This window comes from Dermacentor albipictus, chromosome 7 (genome assembly GCF_038994185.2).
Source record: "Dermacentor albipictus isolate Rhodes 1998 colony chromosome 7, USDA_Dalb.pri_finalv2, whole genome shotgun sequence".
Lineage (NCBI taxonomy): Eukaryota > Metazoa > Arthropoda > Arachnida > Ixodida > Ixodidae > Dermacentor > Dermacentor albipictus.
In genome coordinates this window covers 30,511,793-30,532,269 of record NC_091827.1, presented here as the reverse complement: position 1 = coordinate 30,532,269, position 20,477 = coordinate 30,511,793, and the positions used below count along the sequence as shown (strand labels likewise).

At 48.9% G+C, this 20,477-nt stretch overlaps 1 protein-coding gene across 6 annotated transcripts in view; it reads left to right on the top strand.

The window, feature by feature from the left end:
• Positions 1-20,477, top strand: part of LOC135896389 (homeobox protein Meis1-like) — a 441,556-nt gene that overhangs the window by 274,542 nt on the left and 146,537 nt on the right. For all 6 annotated transcript variants that reach the window (XM_070521828.1, XM_070521829.1, XM_070521826.1 and 3 more), the window contains one exon: positions 8,557-8,598. In XM_070521828.1, the coding sequence (XP_070377929.1) occupies positions 8,557-8,598 (42 nt within the window). The remainder of the gene's footprint in view (positions 1-8,556; positions 8,599-20,477) is intronic.

The window sequence follows — 20,477 nt, the reverse complement described above, 5'->3', positions numbered from 1 at the left end:
CGTCCGAGAAAAGTGCGCGTTCAAGCAAATCGAATGGGAAAGTGACCAAAAATACGGTTGCGCTTCGATTTCGGATCGTCACTGCAATCGGTTGTCGCGAACAGAGCTAAGTTCTTTGCCAGAGTGGACGTCGTTACACACGTGCACGTGCGCGCGCAAACACACACGCACGCCAGGTGCCTGCGCGTCGAGGCAAGGAGAGAACCGCCGCAACGAGCTAGCTAGCTCGGTTGCGTTTTTTCTCGTTCTCGCTCGCTCCCTCGCTCGCTCGGCGAGTCGCGAAGAGAAAGAGCGAAGAAGCCGCTCCGGTGTATCGGCAGCGTCGAGCAACAAGAGCGAGCCGTGTTCCGACTGATAAGAGCGTCGACCTGCTGGGGCGCGCGCGCGCGCTGCCTCGGCTTATACGAAGCCTCCCTCCCCCCCTCCTCCTCCTCCCTTCCTTATCGGCTCCCGAACAAACGTGCAACCGCGTCGCGCCCTCGGAGGAGGGTCCGACTTGCCCCACGGCGAGACTATGGTACCCTCTAGCCACCATAGCGAGACCGACCGGGTCGCGCCTGGACGCGGCCTCCTCACCGCAACTCCCCGGCGCGCACGCTGGTCACATGCGCACAACGCACGGCACGCCGCCGCGCGCGCGGCTGTAGCATTCTTTTTGCTGGTTTGTTGGTGTTCGCGCGGTGACCACGGCGTCCCTTCGCCTCTACCCTTTCTTGCCGACGTTGCCGGCTCGCGCCTGTACGATGCGACATGCGGTGGCGGTCGACGGCACCGTGGTTTTATATCCCCGTCTTTGTTAGTGCCTGCGTGCGTGCCTGCGGTGCACGCGCAATTGACATGCGGCGCCTCGCTCGGAGGATTTGTAATTGAGCGAGCGCGCGAGAGGCGAAATTGGTCGTACGAGGGGCACGCGCGTGTTGCGATTGCGAAATCGGGCGTCGGCAGGTGGCGTCGGTGGATCGATACTATCGAAGAGAAGGTGTGTACGGTGCCGCAATGTCGCGGCATTGTTGCGAGCGGACAAGGTCTGTCGGAGACACCCGTCTCGCTCGTCAAGGACTCGAACGAAGCGCCGCCTGTCTAGCTAACAAGCTTCGGTGAGGGCCTCGTCAACGGTTTGAGATACGATTGCAACATAAGCGTAGCACGAGTTACCCGTTGCTGTAAGATCTGCATTCGATTTCAGTGTACAGCTACTTTGTGTAGGTTTTAAGCAGTGTGCCGAGGCGCAGCTTGGCGATCTTCTGTGTTTTACGTTCCGTGCCCACAGCGGGGTGTTGAAGAACTGAAAGCGTTGCACAAGGGATATTAGTGCACGAGGGTGGCGCCGCACCAGTCTTCTTTTTCTCTCTTCGTTGGTACACCATGTTAGATGCGCTCGCTGTAGGAGTGTAACCATGTTTGTACACTCACGACAGGCAGAGTTCTGCAAAAATTATCCACAGAGGAGTGTGTCACCAGACAAGCATCGAGACGCTCTTCGTTCGCTCCGGAAAACCGAAACTTTCCGTCTGCGTACGTGCCACATCCGTACACAGGATGCTTCTAGCTACCAACCAATTCGGTACCCCGCCCCGGGGGGGGGGGGGGGGAGCACACCATGTTCGTGAACTCCCGAAATTCATTTCTGTTCTATGCGGCCTGCCCAGTGCCCGCACGCCCCTCCTCCCTCCCCCCCCCTTCTCCTGAAGAAGAAAATTCTCGCTTCACCGCTGCTTCAAGAACGTTTCCTGCCAACGTCTTCTAAACGCTTGAAAATGCCCCGTGAAACAAATAACGTGACGGAAATCTCTCTCTCTCCACCTCTCTTGGCTCGCCGTTCTCCCCGGGAGTTCCGTCTAACCAAAGTGCCCCAGTTTCTCATTATCCGCCCGATCTCTTGCTTTCATCCATCGCCTAAGGAAGTCAAGAAAAAGAAGCGGCACGGTTGTTGTTGGGCTGCTCACCTATCCACCTATATCGACACTGCGTGCACGGCAGTAACAAACAAACGGAAATGAGGAACAAAGAAAATTCGCGACGAGGATAAAGAAAACGAAAAATAAAAGAAAAAGCGCCGCCGCTTGTGGTGGCGAAACGTCGTCGGAAAAAGCGGTGACCGCCGGGTCACGTGCTTCGGCAGATCGGCGCGTTGATAGGGCGCAGCCACGTCGTGACGTGACGTGAGTGCTGCGGTGGCGTCGTCGGTCGTCGTCGGTCGTGGTCGTTTCTTCCGGCGGCCGCTCAAGTCTTGCTCCGGGACTAGGCTACTGCGCGCGTTTGTGTTTGGCGCGCCCCGTACAACGTACTACTCCTTCTCGATCATTGGCGCTCCCCCCACCTCGATCTCGGCGTTTGCTGGTTCGTGGTGGCAGCGTCGGCGAGCGATGCTGATGGCGTCGTCGGGCACCGTCGCGTGTGTAGTTTCGCCCGCTATACGACCCATTAGCAGTGCTCGAGATCACGCCTCGTCGTGACCCATCTCTCCCGCCGCCGACCGCCGCTTATGTGGCGGCGGGGGGAGGGAGGGGGGAGGGAGTCTTTGCTATCGTCTCGGCACCGCGTACTGTGGCCGCCGCGCCGATGACCGATTACCGCATGCCGCCTGCACCGTCCCGCCTCTAGATACGTGCAGCGCTGTTAAAAGTAGCCCGAGTATAACGTTGACGGATCGCAGTTGTATAGGCTTGATGATATCTGTGCGGCATGCGTAGACAACGAAACCTTGACACCGGTAACCTGTACGTCTTGCACGGCCTTAATTTGCGGAATTGTGATACAACCCTGCTTCTTATTTTGCGAGGCTATAGGTCTACATGCAGCTAGCAGTGCTCCAGCCTCCTTTCTTCCTTCGCTGTTTGCTGAGTGTGAGCATTAATATTCGCCAAGTAACTATCGTATGCGACCCATCGTATGCGTCTAAGACCGTATAGGACTCAACACCATAGGTCTTAAAATTGTATCTTGCATCGTGTTTTTTTAAATCTTCCTTTCTTTTCTTTGTTTGTTAAGCAGCTTGACTAAAGTTAGCTGGGATACCTTGTATATATTTACGCATGTGTATATGAAGATTCGCATAATTTCGTCCTGATCACACGTCCCCAATGCCACTCACTCATAATGGGGCTAAAAGGAGTGACACTACGTCAGTTTAGACTGGCAAAATGTGGCCTGAAACTCGTTATTCACTTAGTGGGGAAAGATTAGCTATGCATAATATCAGACAAAGTATCGTGTTCTTCAATGTCGCGCCGGGTACGTGGGAGTGGCGTCACTGATTTCAAGGGATTATCTCGTATAGTTGGGCGCGTTTCCACCAGATACAAAAGTTCTGGAAATTCGCTAGCTTCGGTTTTTTTTTTTCGGTTCTTCGGAATGCAACGTATACTTTTCCCTTCAACAGTAATCCTGAGGAGACGCTGATCAGAATTCGTGACGTCACCGCGGGCTGGTGCGGGATCTTGACGGTGGCGTCGCCACCTGGCTTTCGGTTTTCTGTCTCCTCTGGCTTTCGAGATTCCGGTGACGGTTAGAATAGCCGTTTTTTTTTGTGTGTGTCAGGCACGCGCAGTTGACTAAAACAGTTCACCTCAACGTTGGGACACTCGAGAGAGAGAGAGAGAGAGAGAGGTCAGTTGAGCTGTGTTAGCAAGTTATTTGTAAAAGAAGTCACGCCGCTCTGCGGTTGGCGCCTCGACTCTGCTTCATCCTGCCGCGGTTAACGTATGCTCGAGACGAAGTATGCTGCAGCCTTAACGTCTCAGCGCACGGAAATGCTGACGCGGGATGTACGCAACGCTCACGACAGGTCCGGGGTTTCTGGAGCGAAAGCACGACCTCGCTCTGCTCCCGAGCTCCCTCAGAGAGAGAGAGCGAGAGAGAAAGTTTTTATTGGACAGCACGTCATCACGCGGCGTCTTGCGAGACACCGCGTTGTTACTTCGCGGAGCGATGCGTGATGTTCGGCTCGAGTGAGAGAGAGAGAGAGAGAGAGAGAGGCGTCCACGCATATTACGCGCCACAGAGTTTCGGTGTTGAGTGCTGGCGTTTTTCTTCGTGCGCGTTAAGGCCAGAATACATGGAGCGAATATGCGACGAATAGTCGGCGTTCGACGCCCGGCGGCGTACGCGCGACGCGCGGCGGCGGAGAAAACGTCGTTCGCCGCCGATCCAGCTGGCGCAGAAAAGTTCGTCGGGCGTCGGCGATACCGGAAGCGGCAAACGAGCGGCGCCCCAAAGCGAGCCAATCAGGTCTCACTATCCGCCCCGACTTCCGACCTGGCTTCCCCGCTTGTCCGTGTATCCCGATCCCGCTGTATCGTTCACGCTGGTCTCCCGCTTTTCGTATTCATGGTATCCAAAGAGGCGCGGCTGGAATTTAACGACAAATTAATTTCGGCTGTTCAGAAGCGTGCCATACTGTGGGACATTTCTAAACAAAATTTTAGGCGTTTTTAGAGTGTTCCACAATTCAAAAGCAATAATAGTTGTCGTTAAAGTTTTTTTTTTTGTCATGTGTTTCACTACAGCGCGTTTGCCTCGTCTAGCCACACTGATAACAACGCAGCGAATCGCCGGCGGCGGCCGCCGTGCCTTCGCTCCATGTAGCGTAGCCCGACGAACATACGGCGTCCCGCCGCGGCAGATTTTCTGCCGCCCGAACTTCGTCGTGAAAGTTCGCTCCATGTATTCTGGCCTTTAGGTGATCGAGTGCGCGTTGGCTGAAGCCCGCGTTATAAGATGCATATCTTTAGCCTTGCGCATGAAAGCGTGTCATGTGAAATAGCAACATGGGTAGGCTTGCAATAACTTTATCTAATATAGTCGCACTTGCATAAGGCGGGTTTGGAGGACACTAATTAAAATCGTTAAGCCAGGTTTATAATTCATTTGTTTCTTTAGCTTTTGAGTAGCGTTAAAAAAATTTATGGGGTTTGTCGAGCCAAAACCATGATATCATTATGAGGCACGCCGTAGTGGGGTAATCCGGGCCTCCTGGGGTTCTTTACCGTGCATGTAAATCTAAGTACACGGCTGTTTTCGCATTTCGCCCCCATCGAAATGCGGCCGCCGTGGCCCGGATTCGATCCTGCAAGCTCGTGGTTAACAGCCGAACACCATCGCAACTGTTTTTTGAGTAGCGTACGTATGGAAGCGACGTATGCTTCTTTGAACCGATGATGTGGCTAGAAGCGAGGTGGGTGGCGCCTCCGCCTTCTATTCCCCTCACCAACCCGTCATGACGTCATGGTTACCGGTGTTCGAAAGAGTGTAACTGATTGTTGATTGTTCCAGAGTAGACTGGTTCCTATTGCCCTCGTAAATAAGCGAAAACTGCCACTTCGCAACTTATTCCGTAGGCTTGCTTTGCAGAGAGAGAATCCATATAACGACGTTATATGTGACGTATTGTTGACGTCACTGGTGCCGCTGCTGTAGCGTCAATTTGAATAACCGAAGCTTGATAGACTGTCAGCGCTGAACGAACGTGGAAGAAATCTGAAAGAAAAAAAAAATTCATAGTGTTTGCCCTTTCAAAAGGCTCCCAAATATTGAATACGCGGGCTTCTCAGACTTGTTCGTGCATTCACTTCCTGTGCGGACTTTCAAGTGGACGCAGTCGATAAATTCCCGTGCAGTCTCTCGTTACGGTCAAAATGTCCAAACGAGACAGCGGAAGACGAAGGATTTGGCGCGCATTAATTCTGCAGATCGGCGTCGAGCGCCTGGAGCAACACGAGAAACGTGTAGCCTGTGTGAGCCCAATGTCGTTCATACATTAGCCTTATACATCGGTTACTGTTTTTGGCGTGTACCATTTGGCCAGCTCGCAGCGAGGCTTCGGTGGTATACATACTTCTCAAGGCGCGTGTGCTGTATGGTATCCTCGAGCCGGGTTGGTGTTTCTTCTCGAAGCGCGTCGGTGCAAGACGACCCGGGTCGCCTGCGGTTGCCATGGCGACCTAGCCTGGGGCGTCTAGCAACCCGAGCAAGATGGATGAGATGGCGCGCGCTCACATACCTAGCCTTCTCCCCCTCCGCCATCTCCACCCAACTCCATAGATCCCTTTTGCTTGCCAGCCCGTTGCCCGAGCCTCGCCGGCTATCTTTCGCGATGGCTGAGTCCTCTTTTTGGCTCGCGCATTCGGCTTCGTATATCTTTATGCTCGCGGCCACTCGCAGCGCCTGGTTTTCTTGTCTTATTGTAGGCACACGCACTCATCTTGTCGAAGCCGTGGTTTGTTCGCGCTTCGTTCTTTCCTCGCTTTATCTGTCCGCGTCTGCAGCCGGAGATCTGCAGCGCCTGGTTTTATCGCGCGACGATAATGGATGCGAGTTGTGCGCTTTAATTACGGAAGTGCCGCATGCGGACTCCTATGCATGCTCGGGGTTAGCGTCGGTTGTTTTCGCTCATGCTAGTTCGTCCCATACGTTGCCGACAAAATCTGCAGGATTGTACGGTGCACTGCATAACACTAGGAACTCCTTTGCGGGCTGCGTGACAGTGCCCACAGAAACAGTTTGTGTGTGCGTGCGTGTGTGTGTAGTATTTCTTTTATCCTTCTCTCTCTCACCTATCGCATCCCCTTTCCACTCTCCCAGTACAGGGTAGCCAACCGGAGATAATGTCTGGTTAACCTCCCTGTCTTTCCTTTGCCTTTCTCTCTCTCTCTCTCTCTCATGCGTCGATAGAAGAGAGAACCAAACGAAAGAAAAATGAGCAAAAAGAAGATAAGGCGTCATACGAAGAAGATCGCTCTAATCTAGCGTGGTTCTGTATTGCACGACCAGACTGGTTTGTCGTCAATTCTTACCTGATGCCTTTCGTTGATTGTAGACTCTTTCGAACTACTCTTTCTTTCTTTTTCTTTTTGGAGGGGCGCAAGACACTTCAATTATTTTTAAGGATGGGAATGTAGTGCGATTAGGAAAATTGGGATGTGTGCGTTGTCATGCTTCGCCATGAAAATAGTCTGACCTCGCGCGTCTCACGTCCCACTACCTCTGCTTACTTGGAACAACCATGTGGTACTGTGTGCATATGTCTAGTACTGCTCGCTACTATCCAATTAAAACAAGGAACCGATTTTGATAATGATGATGGATGAATGGATGGCACGTTATTAGTTAAGTGGGTGGATGCTAACGATCATATCATTATACTGCCTTGAAATAAAACGCTGTAGGGAAATGTACAACTAAGCCTGTTCTGTTATGTTATGCTGAGTTCTGGTCGATGGTACAAATATACTCGGGTCTGTTGGGTTCACGAAGTGTTTTTATAGAACCGGAAGCGCTATAAGCATCCCTGAGAGAGAGAGATGTAGATAGAGAGAGAGAGAGAGGGTGTGTGTGTGTGTTTGTGTGTGTGTGTGTGTGTGTGTGTGTGTGTGTGTGTGTGTGTGTGTGTGTGTGTGTGTGTGTGTGTGTGTGTGTGTGTGTGTGTGTGTGTGTGTGTGTGTGTGTCCTCAACGCTGTGTGTGTCCTCAACGCTGTCCTCAACGCTATATATATATAAACATATATACCATAGACCGCATAAAACTGCGGCGTCTCGCTGCGGTTCAGGACGAAGCGCGTGAGAAAATGTAATGATATTCAGAACGACGTCGCCGACCGGCCGGACTGCTGGCCGTCTCGCAGGACGTAGCACGTGCGTGCGCCTGCGCATAGACATAAAATACAACCTCCTCGTTCTCTTACATGCAGATTTGGGAGCGATTGTTTCTTCCCGCCGCTGTGAGCTGCGTGACTTCTGTAGGCGTACTATTGGCGCGAGCGTATATTCTGCTAGCGCGGCCCGTATATAACGTTCGCTTTTTTTTTTCGGCCTTCGCTGCGCTCCGTACTGTCATTGATTCTTCTCCCTTTCTTTTTGTTGTTGTTGTTGTCTTTTTGCTTTTGGAAATCGTGCTAGTGCGTACTACTGGCGCTTGCGCGATGTGCCATATAGCTTATATGGTATAGTTCTTCGTGCTTAACTTGACTGTCGCGATAGCGTAAACGTGCAAGAAAAGTGATGAGTCAAAAAAGAAAAGAAAGGTTAAAAATCCGTAAATGCTGTCTTATGTTTTATAATGTTGCGCGCAGGAGCTCTGTCTTGCTTGACACAAGTTTAAAAATTGACAGGAATGAGATGGAGAGTACGGTTTGTTGGCAGACTTTGAGGGACAAGTTCTCGAGAGTTGCAGTTGATCTTGCAAACGACCTCTCGTTGAGTAGGGCGTGGATGTGGCAAATAATAACAATAACAATGCTGGAATGTCTTAAGTACGTAATCATAAAAGGTAAAAGAACAAAAAGAAAAGAGAGATGATACCGTGAAGGCATCGCATTCAGAACTTTCTCTTAGGAAGCCATGTTATTTTTGTAAAACTGCTAACTGTTATATATCTTCACTGCCTGGGTAGCAACTGATCGTACGATTCACTGACCGTTAGACTTTCTTGTTCCACCAATCGCAGTCGTTGTGTTGTTTTCTGTGTCTTTAGTATCACTGTTTTTGCTTGTTTGTTTGTTTGCTTGCTGTGACGGCACGTGACCAAACTTGACTGTTTCTCCCTTTTCTACCTGCAGGTAAATCGGTGGACTCCTTCAGCCTGGGACTTTCTCCGCACGGTAAGCACACATGCCTTGTTTTTCTGGGTTCCGTACACCTAAGTTCGCGAACCAAGTCGTGACTCACGTTCAAAGCGGGTGCAAAAAAAAAAGAACGAAACAAATCTTTATAATGATCTCATTATCCAAAGTTGAACGGCATATACCAACGAAATAATAAGTAGGAAATATTTATGTGTAGTACACTGTAAGATAATGTACACCCTAAAAGTGAGAAAGGGTGTAAATGTGTCTATAACTCGCACCCTTAGGGTGTCCGTTATATAGATAACACCTTAAGGGATGTGAGTTATAGACACATTTACACCCATTTTCATTTTTAGGGTGTATATTATTTTACAGTGTATATACATCGGAGACCTTTCTAACTGTATTTACGTATACAGTGACATGCATATCCCGCGATATAGCCCTGCGAATGAAACTGGTAGCGTACTCTTTATTGTAGCGCGTTATTACTACGTAATACGCAACGTTACAATTAACGACAAACTATGCAGACGGTTGATGGTTTACACACATACCTTGCAGCAAACCAGGCTCGCCTCGCATTTCGCACTGGCTGCGCACACCGCGTAAGTGTCTCTCGAAACATTCGACGACCCTAGTCACAAAAGATAATTACGACATAATTATTCGTAAGCGAAGAATCCCAGCCAGTCCTAATGGCGGACGTATATTATTAACGAAGGTTTGGTCTGCGAAATGGCGAATAACACTAACGAATGGAAACATTGGTGAATTCGACCCCAGACGTTTGTGTATTATACGTTCGTACCATGAGCAATCTTTGCAGAGGTACAATTTTCTTTCCCCCTTTCAGAGGTTACGCAATCTCATTTATTGTAACAGCCGTGATGGTTGTGAAGTTCTGGTCACGTTTCAAGGCAACATCAAGCAGATCTATAGAGATCCAAAGTGACCCTGCTTTGGGGAAAAAGAAATCTAAACCGAATCCGGGCCATTGGTTCCGTGCTCAGTTTTTAAAGCTATGTATCACGTTTCATTTATTCGGTTCTTCTTCTGGCGGGTGTCCGCATGTGCGCGGCATTCTGTGATGCGCAATGCGATAGGTTGCTCTGCCGGTGGAATTTCGCACGCTTCTAAAAGCGGCGCAACACCCTCTCTGAAAACTGAAAGAAGGAAAACAGCGCGGAATGGCATCTGCAAATTGAAAACTCGTAGCGTACATCCATTTTGTCCTTGCTCGCAATCTTTGTTCCACGCCAGCGAAGGTGAAAGGAACAGTAAAAAAAATAACAATGAAAGAATACAGCAAGCAGTGCTAGTGCCGAAGCAGGAAAAGGTGCTGCGGCATACATATTGGCCCCAGGGATGGTTTCTCTTTTGTTTTTGTTACCGTTCCATTCGGTCGCCACACTTTTGTTTTACTTTTTTTTTTTCACCGACCCTCTTCAACACCACCGTCGCGAACGCGACGTCTGCTTTGCCCGCGTCCCGCTAGGCGTCGCCTCGCTCGCCGTCTCTGTGGCCACGCCTACTCCTCATGCGCGCGCGCATCAAGCCCCGCCTCCGTCGCTCCCCCTTTTCTTCTTTTCGTTTCTTTCCTCCTTTCCCTTTTGTACCTCCTCTCCCACCACGCGTCCTCCTTCCCCGACGCGAGGCGCGTGGCTGGTCGAGCTCGCCCGGTTGCTGCGTTCGGTTCGCGTTAGAGAATCGAGCTCCGGTTTTTTTCGCAGCCGACGGCGTCGACGGCAGTTTGCCTTCGAGCACGTCCGAAGAAGAGTCGCTTCGTTCCAGGCTGTGTTCTTCTCGTGGGTTCTTTAACGGCTGTTTAAAGGCTAAATTGCTCGCGAAAAAACGTTTTAGGAGTGAGTGTCTTTAGTTGGGAGCTGCGCTCCTAACGTGGCAAATTGATATTTTCTTTTGTTTAGGTACTCGATCATGTTTTACGAGTGTGTTCGTCTTGCTTATTCCGCAAGGTGTAGTGTTTTAAATCTAGTTCACAGAGTAGCGAGAGGCGTTTCGAGCGGTACCCCGATTAAAAAAGATGATTTTGGTGCATCTGAATGTCTGTAGACGGCTTTTTGTTTTTCTTAGCTTGTCCTCCTTTCCATATGGAGTATGCAGGCCTTATGTGGACAAATGTCGTTAAGGGTTCTCTTTACATTCGTCTGATGTTAACCATGGACTTCGAAACCGGTTGCCGCCTCAGTGCAAACAATAGCTTACAAATATCTTAGGTCGCACGTCCGCAGATTATATATAGATATTTTATGCATTTTGCAGTTTATCACCCATTAAATTTGGCTGACCGCATAGATGTTTTTTGTGTGTTCGTTAGCTGTCAAATTTAGAAACTCCGTCCTTTCACACGGCGTTATTGATAGTACACGTGTGTTTATAATACTTTCGGCTACGCTTTGTGCCGTATAGCTAAACAAATTGCTGTGCGACGTACCACTTCTACGGAGTCCCCGAGCGTTACAGTTCCATGAATTCTCTAATATATAACGTAGAAGACGTGTCGCGGGCCACGATATCGTTCATGGTAACAAGCGTGCTGCCAAGAGTACCAAAAACTTGTTTTTTCCCTTCTTCTTTTCAAGTATACGTGTATTTGGTCATTGCGCATGTGAATGAGTAACTTAGTGCAGTTTGTGGCTGGAAGAAAAAAAGAAGAATGTATGATAGAGCTCTGTATCATATGGCGTCCTCACGTGCGGCCTTCGCGATGTTTTTCTCATGCGACACAGATCGCTGCAGATTCGCCATTTTCGTATTCACTATAGCACCGCGTTTAAGCATCAACAGCCGTTGAAACTTCGCGTACGCACCGCTTTCGCTTATGGCACTGCTTATCAGCGATGTGTGCTATATAGGCTATCGCTGGGTTAGTTCTAGCAGTAAAAAAACAAAGATCGCAGAAAGTGGCGGATGGGAAAACGGCGCCGCGGTTGTTCAATTGGTAAGAGCATCGTACGTACATGTACGTGCTATGCGAAGACGTGGGTTCGCATCCCACCTGCGCCCAGGTGTTTCTTTTTTTTCATCCACTTTCATTTTCATTACTTTACCGTTTTTTTAGTTCGGTTAGTAAATACAATTTCCCCTGTGAGGTCCGCGGTGTCCTTGTTTGTTGGCTTCTGATGGTATCTGTGCGTATAAAGCATTCGAAATGAACGGTCGAAAATGCTAAACGTTTATTTACTTCCGACGTTGTACACGTTCGTCTCGTCCGAATTCCTTTCGAATGCTTATAAACGACAGGATCCAGGGGAGCACGCACGCACACACACACACACACACACACGCACGCACGCACACACACACACACACACACACACACACACACACACACACACACACACATATATATATATATATATATATATATATATAGAGAGAGAGAGAGAGAGGGAGAGAGAGAGTCTTCCCTCTCCCTTTTCTGTACGAAAGGAGAGTGCCCGCGTCCATCGAAGCGTCATCAAAGCGCGGTCGGCCGCTTCTGAGGGATTCGCATTCATCATTCCTTTATCGCTGCATTCCGACGTGCCGGTCCGCTGCTGTCCGTGCTTTAGTCGGGCCCACAGCCAGCCAGCTAGCCAGCAGAACCTTTCTGTCATCGCACCCGCAAGCTCTCTCTCTTTTAGTCTCCTTTCTCAATCTCGCTCTTTTATCACTCTGTCGCTGCCGCCTCCTTTCTTTCGCATCGCTCTCTCTCGGTCACCCCCTAACGTCTTATCTCCGTTTTCGGTACCTCTTTTCCTCCTCTTAATGGGCGGCATAGACTGCAGTCCCATATCGCGATATTTTTTCGCGCCGTGACCCTCTAACGAGCGGACGAGTTCTCCAAATCTAAAGTGTGTATAGCATTGCACCTTGTTAGGCCCTTGGGGACGACATTGGGCTATACTGTTTTATGTTAAAAACGTTTTTTTTCCTCCTTTTGTTCTTTTTGTTCAAGAACTGTCTGCAAAAAAACTGTCTACGTACAATGGCAGTTGGACGCCATGTTCTCGTGATGCGCTGGCCAAGGAGTGTGCAGGAAGTGGTGGTTTCGTGGAGAAGTTGTTAGCGTCGTTATATGTTTAATGTGATTAAACGGTCAATTGCGAGTACATCGCATATCTTGTCTGTCCCTTCCTTTTATTTTGTCCTTAACCTATCGCGCTGTCCAAATCGACTGCAAATGTATTCTTTATCTGCGGCCAAGAAAGCATGCGCTTGTATATACGTGGAAATTCGCATAATAACAGTGCCGATATGCCGGCACGGTTATAAACTGTGGTGTGTCTGTTTCATGAGGCGCTGGCTTATTGAAAGGATGGCAACAGTGTTGTCAATCGGAGACATGTCACGCCTAATATGAACCTTCTTTATTGTTTATTTGCGAATGACCATTCTCACTTGGCCCAATTGTATATACCAAGAAGGTATACTCTGAAACCTTGCTGTCCTATTTATAGTTTTGTATTTGACCGAACTGTTTAGTTTCGGTGGCCGCAGTTTCGCTGTCCTCTCCGATGTGACGACTGCGTTCTCGAATAGCCAATCTCCAAACGAGGTGTGCAGGCGTCATCATCATCATTAGCCTCTTTATGTACACTGCCAGGACGAAGGCCGCTCCCAGCGATCTCCAATTCTCCCTGACTTGCGCTAGCTGACTCCAACTTGCGCCTGCAAGTTTTCCAATTGCATCACCCGATCTAATTTTCTGCCGTTTTCGACTGCTCTTCCCTTCCCTTGGCACCCATTACATGCAACTCTGATGGTTTACCGGTTATCTGCCTTAAGCGTTGCATGGCCTGCCAAGCTCCATTTTAGAGCGCAGCTCTTTGGCGTCCGTTCCTGGGTTTCGCGTCGGCGTTGTCGTCGGCCTCGTAACCAGCTCCGCCCCCCTTTCATCCCCCCAGCGCTAGCAGCGACCGACTGATACCGCTGGATGCCGCTGACGCCGCTAGAGATTCAAGATAACGTGACTGCATAGAACACCGTCGCCGCCATGCAGAAAGAGGACGAAAGGGTCCCCCCCCCCCCCCCCCCCCTGTTCTTGTGTGGCGGATAGGGGTTGAGTCACTATCGGCGTCAGCGGCATCAGTCAGTCGCTGCTATCTCTTCCCTCCTCCCTTTATCGTGTTGTCCGCTTGCTGCGCGCGCTTCTGCCCCCATCGTTTGCCGCTGGGTGTACACGCCGCCCCCCTCCCCCCTCTTCCTGCGAGTCTCGGGTTGTGGGAGAATGCGGGAGAACATCCCGTTCCTCTCGCTCGTAACGCGTCCCACGGCTGTGACAACCTCGCGAGGCACTTGTATAGATCTCGTCTTTGAGAATCAAGCATTGGTGTACCAAGTCGAACATATATCAGCCTATTTCTCCGACCACAAAGCTTCCTTCATGACTGTCAAGAACTGTTAGTGGAGTCTTTGTTAAAGGAATACGTGTGAAAAATAAAAAAAAATTCTGTGAAAGCGCATACACGTGTTGCTCGATTTCTTTGCCTCAATCTATCGAAAAGGTGAAACAGCTTATTTGCTGCGCTCAAATTTCGCATTAGGAAGTAACGTAATCGTCGGTAATTTTTTTCATCCACTTTTATTTCCATTAATTTATCATTACTTTATTTCCTTTATTAAGCACATGCAATTTCCCCTATGTTGTACTTGGTTTCAGTGTTTGTTGGCTTCTCATTATATGACTAATAATTATCGGGTCCCTCGGTTAACCCCCTTTCTTCTCGTTTATTACATAACGAGGGTCTCGAATCCGGCAACATTGATTCCTTCAGGTAGCATATGTGGGTTTATTTTCTCTTAATGTCAACTAGAATATCGGCTAATACCAGTTTTCTGTCTGATCCACACCGTTCCCTTCCTGTCTCTTAACGTTACGCCTAACATTTTCGTTCCATCGTTCTTTACGCAGTTCTTGAGCATTCTTGTTAACCTCCATGTTTCTGCCCCATAGGCACCAGTAGAATGCAGTCATCGTACACTTTCTCTTTCATCAACAGTGATAAGCTCCCAATCAGGATTTGGTAATGCCTGCCGTATGCACTCCAACCCATTTTTCTCCAAGTTTCCTTCGCATGGTCAGCCTACCCTGTCTGTAAATAAACCGAAGTAAATAATAGGCTGTGATAAACGTACTTCTGCACAGACTCTCCTGCCTGACGATCATGCATTGTTGTTCTCTTGCCAGGCTATTGAACGTTACCGTTGTCTTCCGGATATTAACCTTCAACCTTACTGTTGCACTTTCTCGGTGAAAGTCCCAAATCATTTGTTGAGGTAATCGAGGTGCAGGCGTATAACAGACTAACTGCAGCCGACGCACGAAAAACCGAGTGCTCACATAAATAAGCTGCTGCTTTGGTAGTTGGGTCCACAATTGAAAACTGCAATTGAAAGTCTTGATAACAGTGGACACGAAAGCAGGCGATGTTAGCAGACGACAGGTCAACAGACGTTCGCAACGCTTGTGTCGTCTGCTCACTCGTCCGTGTCTTCTGCGCCGTTTCGAAATGGCGACCGCGTTGACCCCGTGGAGAAAAAAAAAAAAAAAACTAAAAGGCAGTGAAAGGAACTCAGCAGCGGCTGACCCGCGGCGCTTGAAATGAACCTGGAAATTGGTCTCCCTCCGTCGTACACCGGCCCGCATCATCGTCTTTCGGATCCGCTGCATCCAGCTTTGCGCGCCTGGCAAAACTCGGAGCAATTACCCTGTTGCTCCGCTGCTCCTTCTCGTTGCGTGGAGGGCTTCGTTTACCGCCACGGGGTTTCTCGGTTTTACCGCGTGGATTCATTCTCGCGCTCCCACGTTTTGCGGGAGCGAGGCCCGCGAGAGTATTTACGGGAGAAAAGAAAAAAAAATAATGACGAGAAAACGGAGATTGACTTCTATAGGGTACTGCTAAATCTGCTCGCCCGTGATGTGCGTGCATTTAGGAGTGCATGTCAGGCTTTGCTTTCTTTGTACTTCTTCTGTTCCTGTGCTTGTTGATGTTATCGCCCTCTTAGTTTTTTCATTCATCTGTTTGTTTTCTTCTATCAGTGATGCTCCATTTCTGCCGCCCTAATTGTCTTCGCCCGCAGATGGTCATAGTTCTGTATTCGAGTTGTTTACTTTGTTTGCTAGCAACGTTTAGTCGTAGACAAAGAACTCTGGGTCGGCTTAGCTTACAATGGAAGATGCGGTTGGAACATTATACTGCTAAGTCGCACGAGTTGATTTTGACTTTAACGATTTGAGGACGCGGCTGCCGCGTTTAGTGATTTCTACATATATAAGGTCTAAAACTTGTCTCTTAGTAAACGTCGTGAAGAAGTCTGTGCTCTGTAGGCCGCAGACTTCCGAAGAGGTTGCTTGCTTTTCTTTGTGCTGCGTCGTTCTCCTTATTCGTGTTATATTCACTTGGTTCTGTTTCTTCTTCACTGTTTAGAGGCGCATATGCATGCGGCTGTCCATTTGGGCACAAATATACACCGTTCCCCTGTTCCTCTCTGTCAGGTTTACTTAGTTCGTTAACCCGTGATAAGCCGAGAAGCTCAATTGCTTTATCGATTCTCTGCAGGCATCTGATGATGCTTTTGATTAGCCTAGTTACAGACTTAGTCCTTGTGGCCTTCTGAAGCCTAAACCTCGTCTATATGTAAACGTTGTTAAGAAGTCTACTTTCGACCTGTGTTTCAAGGCGCAGGTTTACGAAGACGTCGTATGCAGAACGTGTACGCACATCAGCCATCAAAAAAAGAAAAGAAAAAGAAGTGTAAAGGCATGAGTTCACAACAGTGTCCGGTGAATTCACAGGAAAGAAGTTCCGCTCATGCTTTTTTTATAGGCGTTTGAAATTAGCTTTTGTGAGAAGGCGCCTTGAGTAATAGCACAAGTACGGCATGCTCGTTTTCCTCAAACCATCTCTTTTGTTTTCAACGTTCCTTTGTTCTCTCCTCGTTTTTTTGCTTATTGGTTTTCATCTTCGTTTTCTGTTTGTGTGTGTTCATTGTTCGCCGTTCAGAGGCGAATCTGCGGCGTCCCATTTGTGCGCAAAACGTACGCCGCTCCCTCGTCTGACTCCGTCTGGTTTTTCGCAAGTTCGTCTCGGCGTGATGAGTCGACGAGCTCAACTCCGGACCCGCGCATGCCACAAAAAAAGCGGGCACGACCCAGCGGGCGCGCTCCTCTCGTCGTGCGCGTCTTCGCGGAGCTTCTTCACGCTTGACCTTTGCGGCTGCTGAACTCGGCGAAGAAAACAACGCGATGAGAGAGAAGGGGGCGCCCTCTGCTGGCCGCTTTGGCACGCTCACAGCGAAGTCGGTTGGCTGGCTGTGGTTCGGAGAACCGGCGGTCGCTTTTTTGCCGTTGTGTTCGTAGTTGGCGCGCGATTCTTTGAAATATTTAGCGTAGACGAAAGACTGGAGAGAGAGCCACCATGCGAAGGCGTCTCGTCTTCTCGTGACGAACCGCCGCCGCCGCGAATGCGTTTTCTTTGAGATGAGGGCGCTTCGGTCGTGCCGAGATCGTGCGTGCGTGCTTTGAGGCGTGCTTTGTTTGTTTGCCTGCTTGCTTGCCTGTTTGTTTGCCTGTTTGTTTGTCCGGGAATTGCCAAAGGTTGAAGTTAGCCCCGGGTTAAGCTTCAGCTTGTCTCTCGCTTGCGGTATATAGGCTTAGGGAAAGCATTTTCCTTACCGGTCTCATAGGAGAACCAGTTGTTTGCCGCTTTCTTTTCTTTCGTTCTTTTCTATTTTTCTTTTTTAATTATAGTTCTTGGAGGGGAGACGGGATGTGTCGGAGGGGGTGCAGGTACCGGGCGGGCGTACCTTCAAAAGCTCTTCTAGGTTTAACAAATCGACGAGAGTTGACATTCGGCCGAATTGGTGTCCGACCTCGCCTCATCGGCAGAGCCGTGCACGAAGCCTTTTCGGCCAATTGATCAAGTTTAACGACCCAGAGTAGTAGTGCAGGGCTGTTTCTTGATGCCTCCGAATTCATTTTTGACCTCATAAGGACACGTGGGCTGTAGACCAATAACGAGACACATCCTGAACCCGGTATCTGCGTAATATCGCAATTTCGGCATGATTCCGTTCAATGACAGCCAGAGCATCAAATGTAAAACCCAGAAAACTGGCTCAGAACTCAGAAAAAAAAATTGAACATTCTCTAGAATGCATACAGATGTTTTTTTTCATGAAGCTTAGTAAGCTTCTTTGGACTGCTTGCGGATTTGTGTGCTCGCGCCTTTTCTCAATTCTTATTCATAGGCTTTCCTCTCACGAACCACTTCGAAGCCTAAACACGGATCACGAGAGACGATGAGATGGACTCGTTAAGAATTTTTGTCTGTATGCAAGCGTCCTACGTTTCTCTAGAAAATATTGCTAATAAATGAAAAACAATTTATTCGATATCGGTAGACGATCTGTAGACTCGGAATTTATTTTCCCAATTTCTTGAATTTCCATCATACTCCCGAACAATTTTGTGCGACATCGAAGAGAAAGCTTGATGGAGACGATGCACACTGGCGGCAGCGTTACTGGAAATAGTCCCGCGTTTCTAATTCGCTTTTGCTTAAGCTGGGCATACAGCGGACACCAACGTCTTACTTACTGCAGCACTTATATTAAGGCATCAAGTACACCACTCAGTCTTAAATTACATCATATCCAGCTTTTCTGGACACGTACCAACTAGCGCCCCAAGCGGGCCCGGCACGAAGCTAGCGCGTTTTCAATGGAACGAGCGGGTTTTTTGCGAATAACAAAAGCTGCAGGCCGATTATTGAAAAACGCAGGTGACAAACGTGTTCTGGAAGACAGTCCACACGAGCCAAATGCAGTGATCACTCTATGGCACGTAAAAATTTTGTTCCCACAGCAGTTAAAGTTTTAGCAATGGAAGCCTATGGAAACGACGAAAATTTGTGCTCGATTTTTGAGGCAAGAACGATGACTGTAATAAAACTATCCCGTCTATCGTAATACGCAGTGGAGCGTATGTAGTCCGGAGACTCAGCTTTCGATTGATGCCTCTCTCGACTCTCCACATATGGCGTAAGATTGTTCCCGAAAGCGATTTTTGTAACACGGTCGTGAAAATTGCTGCGGTATCTATAAAAACATGAGTGTACCCCTTGGCGAAGCCTCGGTAGCCGTGGCCGAGTGGTAGAATAGCGAGCACCTTTCGTCCCGCATGACGGCGGCCGTGGTTCGATTCCCCCTTCAAAGCCTTTTTTTTTTAAGCAGCATAGGACCTAGTTTTGTAGTCTTTCACTAGATGGCAGAATCACAAAACCCAAGATTTGCTTTCGGTTTTGGTTTTCCAGCAGCGCATTTTTTGAAAGCCGCATAGGGCTTATAGTCTCCTACCAAATGGCATAAACACAAAACTCAAGAATTGCTTTCGGTTCTGGTTTTCCAGTGGTGCTCTTGAGATATTATGCCTTCTGTTTTTCCTACATAAAACGTAGCAGTATCGTGTTCATTTGTTAAGTCATCGCTTTTATGAAGGTTTTATTCATTGGACAACATAACTAGGAGCTTGCGCATGGCTTTGTGTTATGAAAAAAAAAAAAAACTTTCGTGCTTTGTAGCGTGGAACCAGCTAGAACAAGATGGCTATTCTTATTGAGTTCTTCTGGAAGGTCCGTTTTCTTCGACTTTCGGCTGTCCTTACTGGCACACACTCCGAGCGAATGATGTCCAGCTGTGCCACAATGTTACCCGGTGGCCAGTGCCATTCCTATGCAACATTCGTGTGGAACAGAGGGCCTGCTAGGCTGAGTCGTTGCCCGAACGTTAATTATTTCTAAATATTCATCCAAATAAGAAATGCACCAACTAGGAGATGTGCAGCGTCTGGATTAGTAGCTACTGTTAATGTGTTCCCTACAGCCAAGTGGTATCAATCCGTAGGTGTGGCCGTAAAAAACATTTGAATAAATGCCCTTCGTTCGGTGCATTTGCTTTCAATGCGCAGCATTCTTTGTCGAGTACCCCTGCAATTTGGTAGCAAAATCGTGCAATATCGTACCTGTAACGCCAAAAGCTTGACGCATTTCCCATATATATATATATATATATATATATATATAGGTCTTCATAAAAAGGGTTGGGGTGACCAACTTGAAATTGAAAGTGGCATCAGCATAAATTTGGGCCAAGGTGAATTTAGCAATGATATGGGAGTGGCCCTACCTAAATTTGGGGTGAAATGGTAGTGAGCCAAGCTGAATTTGAGGCTGATATGGGGGTGGCCCAACCTAAATTTGAGGTGATACAGGGGTGGGTAAGCCTAAGTTTGGGGGAATATGGGGGTGGGCCAGCCTGGATTTGGGGATGATATGGGGGTGGGAGAACCTAAATATGGGGGTGATATGGGGGGTGGGCCACCCTAACCATGGGCGTGATATGGGGCTGGGCCAAGCTGAATCGAGGGGAGGGGGGGTAGGGGGGCTAACCTAAATTTGGGAGTGATTTGCGGTGGCCATCCCAAATTTGAGGTGATAGACGGGTGGGCCAGGCTAAGTTTGGGGCTGATATGGGGGTGGGCCAACCTGGGTTTGAGGATGATATGGGGGTGCGCCAACCTAAATTTGAAGGTAACATGGGGACGCGCTAACCTAACCATGGGGGTGATGTTTGGCTGGGCCAAGCTGAATCGGGGGGGGGGGGAGGTGATGGGTGGACTAACCTATATTGGGGTATGATTTGCGGTGGGCCATCCTAAATTTGAGGTGATCGAGGGGTGGGCCAGCATTAGTTTGGGGCTGATAAGGGGGTGGGTCAACCTCGATTTGCAGGTGGTATTGGAGTGGGCCAATATAAATTTGGCGGTATTGTGGAGGCGGGCCAATCGGTATTTGGGGGTGATATGGGGTTGGTCCTAACTAAGTGTGCGGACAATCTCGGGGTCGGTC